The sequence below is a fragment of the Oncorhynchus masou genome, chromosome 32 (assembly GCF_036934945.1).
Source record: "Oncorhynchus masou masou isolate Uvic2021 chromosome 32, UVic_Omas_1.1, whole genome shotgun sequence".
NCBI lineage: Eukaryota > Metazoa > Chordata > Actinopteri > Salmoniformes > Salmonidae > Oncorhynchus > Oncorhynchus masou.
Genome location: NC_088243.1, coordinates 4,547,569 through 4,559,344, shown reverse-complemented (window position 1 = coordinate 4,559,344; position 11,776 = coordinate 4,547,569). Strand labels below are relative to the sequence as shown.

Here is an 11,776-nt window from a genome sequence, read left to right as displayed (position 1 = left end):
TGAATGCGAGCGGAACACGCTGTGTACATTTTTAGGCTGTACTGTTACAGGGGTCGGTGTATTTTAGGTTTAAAAATACTTCTGAAGTTTGTAAATTCCACATTGAAATTTGAGACTTAAATTTTTGTTTAGTGCAAAAAAAAATACCTTTATTTTACTAGGCAAGTCAGTTCAGAACAAATTCTTATTTTCAATGACGGCCTAGGAACAGTGGGTTAACTGCCTGTTCAGGGGGCAGATGACAGATTTGTACCTTGTCAGCTCTGGGATTCAAACTTGAAACCTTTCGGTTACTAGTCCAACGCTCTAACCACTAGGCTACCTTACACACAATGTCCATTAATTAGCGTCTGCTAGATGACGTGGTATACCACTCAGGTTTAAATTAAATAGTTTCTCTCCAGCAGCTCTAACATATTAGCCCTAGCTACCTCACTGGAAAATCAAACCAATCTGGTACACAGAGTATAGTGGGGGTAGGTTTATTTGGGTTCATAACTCAACTTGTCATTCCCTAGGTGAAATGAGCTACTCTAGTTTGAATACGTTAAAGCCCCAAAAATATGGATGTATAACACACATGTCAACCTCATCTCTGACTTTACAGGGTGGGAAAACAGGTAAACACAGAAGACCGTCTTGATATTTCAATCTGATAAATCTGCAAGGACTTGGAGGAAAATAAAACATCACTGCCAGGTTGTAATGAAACATTCAATCTAGAATACATCTTAAAAATCATGGTGTTGGGGGACTGGGGGGTTGGGGGGGGACGACTGACAATATTATGGAGTTGGTTGTTTGTTGGGGGGGGGACTGACAATATTATGGAGTTGGTTGTTTGGGGGGGGACTGACAATATTATGGAGTTGGTTGTTTAGATGGGGGGGGACTGACTATTATGGAGTTGGTTGTTTAGATGGGGGGGGGGGGGACTGACAATATTATGGAGTTGGTTGTTTAGATGGGGGGGGGGGGGGACTGACAATATTATGGAGTTGGTTGTTTAGATGGGGGGGGACTGACAATATTATGGAGTTGGTTGTTTAGATGGGGGGGGGGGACTGACAATATTATGGAGTTGGTTGTTTAGATGGGGGGGGGGGCTGACAATATTATGGAGTTGGTTGTTTAGATGGGGGGGCTGACTATTATGGAGTTGGTTGTTTAGATGGGGGGGACTGACAATATTATGGAGTTGGTTGTTTAGATGGGGGGGACTGACAATATTATGGAGTTGGTTGTTTAGATGGGGGGACTGACAATATTATGGAGTAGGTTGTTTAGATGGGGGGACTGACAATATTATGGAGTTGGTTGTTTAGATGGGGGGAGGGGGACTGACAATATTATGGAGTTGGTTGTTTAGATGGGGGGAGGGGGACTGACAATATTATGGAGTTGGTTGTTTAGATGGGGGGGGGGGACTGACAATATTATGGAGTTGGTTGTTTAGATGGGCGGACTGACAGAATATTATGGAGTTGGTTGTTTAGATGGGGGGGGGGGGGTTAAAGGAACATTATGGAGTTTTTCTTTGAGCTCATTACAGGTATTCCTCGTAAGGATTTTTTCATGATCAGAAATCTCTTGGGATTGCTATAGCTTCACACATCAAATAGCATCTACTGACAAGGGCTATAAAAGTAGAATGAGATGACAAAGCATGGCAAACCTAAAACGATAAATAGTTTAAGACAACCATACTGCTTGTCCTCGCCTGTGCAACACATTTTCCACCCGGTGATCAAGACCACTCTACTCATTTAGGTGAGTTCCAAGTTTTCAATGTGCCCGGACAAGAAAACCATTTTACTATAATTAAACACCCCCCATTGCATACCTTAAATACATTTTAAAAGCTTGGCATCTAATTCGCATCCATCTTTTAATAGTCAAAGTGTTAGATTCAGAGTGGTCTGTGCATTATACACTGACGATGCACATCGGCACGAATCTGTTCCGTCAAAAGTTGGGATTATTAGATAATGATTGTCGTCAGTCATTCTTCCTCTCAAAAAGCATTTAGTGTTGACTGTTGAACGAGAGGACAGCTGCGACAATATTCATTTTTTTTTTTAAAGGGGAGAATTTTTTTGTTTGTTTATTAATGGCGCTCTGCACTGCGTTTGGTGTCGAGTCAATCCAGTCTCTTGAAAACGGCAGCCATCTTGAATCATTGAGTGGTCGGTCTTCGCAGCAGGTCCCACTTCAGCTTCTCCTGCGGCCACTAAAACCAGTTGTGTCTCCTACATGCAGATCTTTCCCCTCTAAGAGCTCACCAACACATAGATCATCCTGGAAGATAGAAAAAAAAACACTTTAGGGGGAGATTCTCATCATTGAAACTAACATTCGTTAAGACACTTCGGTTCAACAGAGGATATGAGCTCAAAACAAAACTCTGCCTTTAAGGCAGATCAGTTATTACTTTCATACCCAAAGAGAGAACATACCCGTAGAGACAGTAGGAGAGGAGGTAGAGATAACATACCCGGAGAGGAGGTAGGGATAACATAGCCGGAGAGACAGTAGGTAGAGATAACATACCCGGAGAGGAGGTAGAGATAACATACCCGTAGAGACAGTAGGAGAGGAGGTAGAGATAACATACCCGTAGAGACAGTAGGAGAGGAGGTAGAGATAACATACCCGGAGAGACAGTAGGAGAGGAGGTAGAGATAACATACCCGCAGAGACAGTAGGAGAGGAGGTAGAGATAACATACCCGCAGAGACAGTAGGAGAGGAGGTAGAGATAACATACCCGCAGAGACAGGAGAGGAGGTAGAGATAACATACCCGGAGAGGAGGTAGGAGAGGAGGTAGAGATAACGTACCAGGAGAGGAGGTAAAGATAACGTACCAGGAGAGGAGGTAGAGATAACGTACCCGGAGAGACAGTAGGTAGAGATAACATAGCCGGAGAGACAGTAGGAAGAGATAACATACCCGTAGAGACAGTAGGAGAGGAGGTAGAGATAACATACCCGGAGAGACAGGAGAGGAGGTAGAGATAACATACCCGCAGAGACAGTAGGAGAGGAGGTAGAGATAACATACCCGTAGAGATAGTAGAAGAAGGAGAGGAGGTAGAAGGCCAGTTTGCACCAGCCCTCCTTTTGACAGTAGGCCAAGACATCAGCGTTCATGATCGTAGTTGGATCATAGAGGCCTGGACCACTCATCACCGGCCTGCTCGTATACCTGCAGAGAAACGTGACGCATGGAAGACACAAGTTGCTGTGTTTCAACAAATTATTAACCAGGAAACGTGCTGGTTCATGGCAGCAGGACTATTAAAAGAAAAAAAAAAGAAAAATGAAACACATTTAGGCCTATTTTTAGAAACAGGAAACATTTCCTCACAAACCTGATTAAAAATATGACACATTTAGCTGTAGTCAGCATGGTTAAGTCCATTACATAGGTTTCCGTAGAATTGCAAGTGGCGTATATCCAAGAGAAATAAAAATCTTGTCATCCTGGCTGAGATTCATTAAATACTTTTAACAAATCATGAACCATGAAAATTGCCATAGGATGGTGAATGGTGCAGCAGGAAATAAATATAAGGTTTAAAATATTTTCAAAGAAAGTATTCACTGGGGAGGACAAAAATAAATAGCATGTGTACATTGCTTAAAGTGACAAAACCCCTTGAACGTACCTCAAGATGTGGTAGGCCAGCAGTGGCATGTTGAGGCCAAGGGTGAGCCACTCAGCAGCACACAGGAACATCACGCAGAAGAACACATGGATGAGATACTCCGGGAGTACGAGCTGGATGAACACGTCAACAACACAGTGATATCAACAAGATCAGAGACAGGAATCACTGACGGCTGCCATCAGACCTCAAGAAAATACACTCAAATGTACTCACTGCTATGCAGAAAACATACAGTAGAAATTAGAGACGGAGACTGAAAATGTACGCAAGACTTGAATGCTGTGTCGGGTCATAGAATGATTGTTGCCTTTGTACAGCAACATGTTAAAGTACAGAGGACACAATGAGCATGAATTAAATAGATATTGGGACTAACAGAACAATTTAGGCCTAAACTGTTAAGACATTCCCCTGACATGCGTTTTAATCCCTTGATATCGTTTGAGACAGTAGCTTCTATAACACTACTAGACAGACAGTAGCTCCTATAACATTACTAGACAGACAGTAGCTTCTATAACATTACTAGACAGACAGTAGCTTCTATAACATTACTAGACAATAGCTTCTATAACATGATTTGACAGTAGCTCCTATAACATTACTAGACAGACAGTAGCTTCTATAACATTACTAGACAGACAGTAGCTTCTATAACATTACTAGACAGACAGTAGCTCCAATAACATTACTAGACAGTAGCTCCAATAACATTACTAGACAGACAGTAGCTTCTATAACATTACTAGACAGTAGCTTCTATAACATTACTAGACAGACAGTAGCTTCTATAACACTACTAGACAGACAGTAGCTCCTATAACATTACCAGACAGACAGTAGCTCCTATAACATTACCAGACAGACAGTAGCTTCTATAACATTACTAGACAGTGGCTTCTATAACATTACTAGACAGACAGTAGCTCCTATAACATTACTAGACAGACAGTAGCTCCTATAACATTACTAGACAGACAGTAGCTCCTATAACATTACTAGACAGACAGTAGCTTCTATAACATTACTAGACAGTAGCTCCAATAACATTACTAGACAGACAGTAGCTTCCATAACATTACTAGACAGACAGTAGCTTCTATAACATTACTAGACAGACAGTAGCTTCTATAACATTACTAGACAGACAGTAGCTTCTATAACATTACCAGACAGACAGTAGCTTCTATAACATTACTAGACAATAGCTTCTATAACATTACTAGACAGACAGTAGCTTCTATAACATTACTAGACAGACAGTAGCTTCTATAACATTACTAGACACACAGTAGCTTCTATAACATTACTAGACAGTGGCTTCCATAACATTACTCGACAGTAGCTTCTATAACATTACTAGACAGTAGCTTCTATAACATTACTAGACAGACAGTAGCTTCTATAACATTACTAGACAGACAGTAGCTTCTATAACATTAGACAGTAGCTTCTATAACATTACTAGACAGACAGTAGCTTCTATAACATTACTAGACAGACAGTAGCTTCTATAACATTACTAGACAGTAGCTTCTATAACATTACTAAACAGACAGTAGCTTCCATAACATTAATAGACAGACAGTAGCTTCTATAACATTACTAGACAGTGGCTTCCATAACATTACTCGACAGTAGCTTCTATAACATTACTCAACAGTAGCTTCTATAACATTACTCAACAGTAGCTTCTATAACATGATTTGACAGTAGCTTCTATAACATTACTAGACAGACATTAGCTTCTATAACATTACTAGACAGACAGTAGCTTCTATAACATTGCTAGACAGTAGCTTCTATAACATGATTTGACAGAAGCTTCTATAACATTACTAGACAGACAGTAGCTTCTATAACATTACTAGACAGTAGCTTCTATAACATTAATAGACAGACAGTAGCTTCTATAACATTACTAGACAGACAGTAGCTTCTATAACATTACTAGACAGACAGTAGCTTCTATAACATTACTAGACATACAGTAGCTCCTATAACATTACTAGACAGACAGTAGCTTCTATAACATTACCAGACAGACAGTAGCTTCTATAACATTACCAGACAGACAGTAGCTTCTATAACATTACTAGACATACAGTAGCTCCTATAACATTACTAGACAGACAGTAGCTTCTATAACATGATTTGACAGAAGCTTCTATAACATTACTAGACAGTAGCTTCTATAACATTACTAGACAGTAGCTTCTATAACATTAATAGACAGACAGTAGCTTCTATAACATTACTAGACAGACAGTAGCTTCTATAACATTACTAGACAGACAGTAGCTTCTATAACATTACTAGACAGACAGTAGCTTCTATAACATTACTAGACAGACAATAGCTTCTATAACATTACTAGACATACAGTAGCTCCTATAACATTACTAGACAGACAGTAGCTTCTATAACATTACCAGACAGACAGTAGCTTCTATAACATTACCAGACAGACAGTAGCTTCTATAACATTACTAGACAGACAGTAGCTTCTATAACATGATTTGACAGAAGCTTCTATAACATTACTAGACAGTAGCTTCTATAACATTACTAGACAGTAGCTTCTATAACATTACTAGACAGTAGCTTCTATAACATTACTAGACAGTAGCTTCTATAACATTACTAGACAGTAGCTTCTATAACATTAATAGACAGACAGTAGCTTCTATAACATTACTAGACAGACAGTAGCTTCTATAACATTACTAGACAGACAGTAGCTTCTATAACATTACTAGACAGACAGTAGCTTCTATAACATTACTAGACAGACAGTAGCTTCTATAACATGATTTGACAGAAGCTTCTATAACATCACTAGACAGTAGCTTCTATAACATTAGCAGCAGCAGACTATGCCATGAGTGTGTCCTATTCCCGAAATAGGGCACTACATTTGACTAGGACCCGTAGGGCTCGGATGTAAAGTAGTGCACTCTAAGGAATATTCCGGTCTGATTCCGTCTTTCCCCATAGGACGGGGCTACTGTGACGTCATCTGGTCTAGGCTCAGGCCTGAAGAAAGACATGCATTCAAATGAAGAGGGGGGGGTTACAGCACTGCTACATTGAAACATGTGATAGTAGATGTCATGTTACACTAGGCTAGATGTATGTCTACTGATTCTTCTTCTTCAGCTGCTTTTTTGTTTTGCCTTAAATCATAGAAAGGCAGTATGGTTGTTGTGAATAGTCCAGGCTAGGGGAACACAAAGCACGGATTAACCAGTCCCGAGACCCACAGTTCGTGTGTTATTTAATCCCATAAACTCTTGGTTTAAAAAAGCCTCCTGTCTGTCCTCACAAAATCCCACGATCAACTGTGGGAGATCTGTCAGTGTGACTAAGACTACTCGTTAAATATTATAGGCACCCGAGCCTAGTATTCTCAGAACTAAAATGTAGGCGAAACCCTACTTCAAAAACGGTGACTTAATAAAATGATCTCCTTGGGAAAGGTTGGTACGATATAATAGCAGATCCTGGGTATAATGGGTAATTATTAGTGAATTAATAATGGGTAACTTTATATTAGGGATATTACAAGGGTCATTTTGTTGTTTGTTTTTGTATCCTTTGCCCCAAATGGCACCCTATTCCCTATATATATATAGTGCACTACTTTAGACCAGAGCTCATAGGGATGCAGGCTTAATGTTTAGAATAAAAAAGTGTCCTCAAATACATTTCAGCGCAGCTTGAAAATAGATTTCTCTTAAAATGATTTAATCTTCACCCCCAACTTTCATGACACTTAGATGTTTCAAAAAAATGTCAAGTATGAAACGAAAAAAAAAAAAAAAATGAAAACAATGACAAGCCCTCTACATACATGGAAACATAGACGTCTGGCAGAACGGGTTGAAACTCCCGTCTACCCTACAAAGCTAATACTGTCCTCTCTAATCATTAAAGAACTCATGGGGAAAACACGCTGGGCACACACACACACACACAGGAAGTAATGCAACGTAGTGACATTGAGACATGTTGTACACATGACTGTTTTTTCCTCCCCATTTACTGAACTTTGGACTTTGGACTCAACTCCTGAGGATGGTAGGCCGACTGAGTTGAGGTCTGACGGTCTCAGACAAGACATCCTATGAACTGCATAGAGCCTGGTTGGTAATGCCAGGTCATTTCTAATACCAATGAGCACAGAACGTTGAGGCTTGAATCAATAACCCTGCTGTAGTAAATTAGTCCAACGCCTCTTGAGATTCGTTGACTGAAAAAGACGTTTGCAAACACTCCCCATGTGCAGAAGTGACCGACTGGAGACCGAAATGGCATTTTATATCGGAGATTGGAACAAACATTCAATTATTTTAGACCTTTTCAACAGTCTTTATGCCATTAAAAAAATTGTACATTTTAAAAAAAAGCAGATTACAAAAAACTAAAAGTGTTAAGAGTTTGATTTGCTGACAAGATCACTATAGATTAACAACAGTGCAGCACAGGAAGCCATCCAGCCGTAACCTCATCCCGACTGACCGCAACCTCATCCAGCCTGACCGCAACCTCATCCAGCCTGACCGCCAGGCCGCAACCTCATCCAGCCTGACCGCTAGGCCGCAACCTCATCCAGCCTGACCGCTAGGCCGCAACCTCATCCAGCCTGACCGCAACCTCATCCAGCCTGACCGCTAGGCCGCAACCTCATCCAGCCTGACCGCTAGGCCGTAACCTCATCCAGCCTGACCGCTAGGCCGCAACCTCATCCAGCCTGACCGCTAGGCCGCAACCTCATCCAGCCTGACCGCTAGGCCGCAACCTCATCCAGCCGGACCGCAACCTCATCCAGCCTGACCGCTAGGCCGCAACCTCATCCAGCCGGATCCAACCTCATCCAGCCGGACCGCTAGGCCGCAACCTCATCCAGCCTGACCGCTAGGCCGCAACCTCATCCAGCCTGACCGCTAGGCCGCAACCTCATCCAGCCTGACCGCAACCTCATCCAGCCTGACCGCAACCTCATCCAGCCTGACCGCCAGGCCGTAACCTCATCCAGCCTGACCGCTAGGCCGCAACCTCATCCAGCCTGACCGCTAGGCCGCAACTTCATCCAGCCGGGACCGCAACCTCATCCAGCCGGGACCGCAACCTCATCCAGCCGGGACCGCAACCTCATCCAGCCGGGACCGCAACCTCATCCAGCCGGACCGCAACCTCATCCAGCCGGACCGCAACCTCATCCAGCCTGACCGCAACCTCACCCAGCCTTACCGCTAGGACGTAACCTCATCCAGCCTGACCGCTAGGCCGTAACCTCATCCAGCCTGACTGCACATATTATAGAAAGCAGATCAGTATGCAGTCGATGAAGTCAGGAGAAAGATGTCACCTGCAACCATTAAGTCTATACTTACCGGATTTAATGTGTTACATTGGTCTATCGGATTCTTGTAATCAGTCTTCAGTTCATCAAATGCAATGATCTGGAGAGAAAGAGAGAACATGTGCCTGTGTAAGTAAATTACTTCTTCCCCATTCTTGTTTGACAAAGACAACTGGACCATTGAACTAAAACAAAGGCTGCAGATTGCAAATGTACTGGAACAATGGCCATATGCAATGAGGGACAGCTGTTGTCTTTCATAGAGAATACATATCCTCCTATTTATTATTTCAATGTCCTCCGGTACAACTTGCCTACAACAATGGCTGGTACAACAAGCATAACATGCTGACCGTGCCGCGTGCGCGAGCGTTGCAAAATAAAATTTTAACATAAGTTATTCAATTATTGCAACCACACTGCTCACGCGCGCCAAAGACAGTCTGCGTTGCCAAGCGCTCAAATAGAAGTCAGTTCTATGTGTGACGTTGAACGAGGTGCAAGTCCCGCCTCTCCCATCTCCTCATTGGTGTACAGAAGCAGATAGCCACGTGGGTGATTGAAAGATGAACTGAGTTTGGTCGGTCGTCATGGTAACTATGAGATGCCAATCACCATATGGAAAAATCCCGGAAGGAGGAGAGATGACTAGAAACTATCTGGTTGATCGTTTTTTATGTGGATTAATTGTAGGAGTATGTAAACAACTCAACATTTTTATCCCAGGACAAATTAGCTAGCAACCTCAAGCTAGCTCAATAGGACACATTAGCTAGCTTAAATTGCCATAAATGTTTAATGCTTTTCAACCTGTCCCCAAATTAATAGAATTGGTTCAGAGTTTGTTTTGATATTTTCCGGATAACATTTGGTGTGGGAGTACAAAAATCAATTTGCGCACGCTGTTTGGGTACAGTGTTAGGGCCAACAACATTATGCGAGTCTGGGGACTAGGAAATGGAATCCAAACACAGTAAGTCTTTAGCTAATGGGACGATTCAAAGAGATCGAAAATATCTAAGTAGAATTGAAAGGTTAGAATATAGATGACTGGGCCAAAAAAGGAAACATGACAGAATGACAGCAATCAAATCAGATGATTTCCATCACCTAACAACGAGGCCCCGTTTCACTGCATAAACTAGCTAGTTTAGTTTGCAAGTCAACTACTGTGTTCACCCGTTTGAAATGTAGGAAGCTAATGTTAACTGTACTGAAGAAAAATATAAACCCAAAGTGTTGGTCCCATGTTTCATGAGCTGAAATTTAAAAAATCCCATAAATGTTCCATACGCACAAAAAGCTTATTTCTCTAATTTTCTGCACAAATTTGTTTACATCCCTGTTAGTATTTCTCCTTTGCTAAAAAAAAAAAATCCATCCACCTGACAGGTGTGGCATATCAAGAAGCTGATTAAACAGCAGGATCATTACACAGGTGTTTCCTTGTGTTGGGGACAATAAAAGGCCACTAAAATGTGCAGTTTTGTCACATCAATGACACAGAGGTCTCAAATTGAGGGAGAGTGCAAATGGCATGCAGACTGCAGGAATGTCCACCAGATCATTTCTCTACCATAAGCCACCTCCATCGTTTTAGAGAATTTGGCAGTATGTCTTATCGTCGTCAAAACAGCAGACCACGTGTTACCACGCCTGCCCAGGACCTCCACATCCGGGTTCGTCTGACAAGCCACCGGGACAGCTGATGAAACTGAGTATTAGTGTATAAGCCCTCTTTAGTGGGGGGGAAACTCATTCTGATTGGCTGGGCGTATTGGCTGCGATTAAGGCCTTATAATGGATTTATTTCAATAAGATATTTCCTTATTAACTGTAACTCATTAAAATCGTTAATTGTTGCGTTTATAATTTTTGTTCAGTATAATTAGTTACCTAGCTAGTATAAACCAATAGCGTTACCATTTAGCCAGCTCTGGTAACGTTAACGGATGTCGATATAGTTTACTAGCTGGCTGACGTTTAAATTCGGAGTTTAACAAAAAGGTTTGTTTAGAAAAGGTAGGCCAGATATTATTTGATAGCGAATGAAAACAAAATGACTCGGTCTTTTCGGTCAAACAGCACGGATGTACGGTGCCATTCATTCTTGGTTAGTTATTAAACTAACATTTGCAAATGGTTCATTGCAAAACGTTAGTTATCTATATTGCCTAGCTACACCATTATAGTTCAAGTCATACTGTTTGATTATGATACCAATATAGCTACTTACATGCCAAATAGCGAAGAAAATGAGAGCGGCCGTAAGCAATAGCGCAAGCATGTAACAAAAGGCCGCGAATGTGAACGCCATGTTTGTGTTGCTTTGCTGGCTGATATCTGTAACCACAGAGATCTGTCATCCGTTGCCTTCGAGAGGGAAGCGATAAACTACAGAACGCAGACAAGGGGGGAGGATGCTGCGTTCAAAACAACTGGGAACTCGGGCATCTCTGACTTCAGTCGTTCCAAGACAACTGGGGACTCGAGAAGAAACGAGCTCCAACGGGGGGGGGGTTAATATTTTTTTGAACGGTCATCCAACTCGAAATTTCAAGTTTATAAACTCGGGTGTCTTTCTGGAGTTCCGACCTGATGATCACAGATTTCATGATTTTCCTTTGGTTTTTTCCCTTCAAAGTCGCAGTTCTTCTTCGATGAGGTTTAACGGCGGTTGGCATCCAATACATGTTGCATTACCGCCACCTACTAGGCTGGGAGTACAACTCCCTAACA

At 41.8% G+C, this 11,776-nt stretch overlaps 1 protein-coding gene across 1 annotated transcript; it reads right to left on the bottom strand.

Annotated features, from left to right (window-relative positions):
• Nucleotides 1–1,267: 1,267 nt before the first annotated feature.
• Nucleotides 1,268–11,432, bottom strand: LOC135525486 (protein cornichon homolog 1). The gene is made up of 5 exons (XM_064953155.1): nt 11,274–11,432; nt 9,069–9,137; nt 3,670–3,782; nt 3,063–3,206; nt 1,268–2,298 (listed from the first exon to the last, which is right to left on the bottom strand). The coding sequence occupies exons 1-5, from the start codon at nt 11,352–11,354 to the stop codon at nt 2,271–2,273; spliced, it is 435 nt and encodes a 144-aa protein (XP_064809227.1). The 5' UTR covers nt 11,355–11,432; the 3' UTR covers nt 1,268–2,270.
• Between the last annotated feature and the right edge of the window lie 344 nt (nt 11,433–11,776).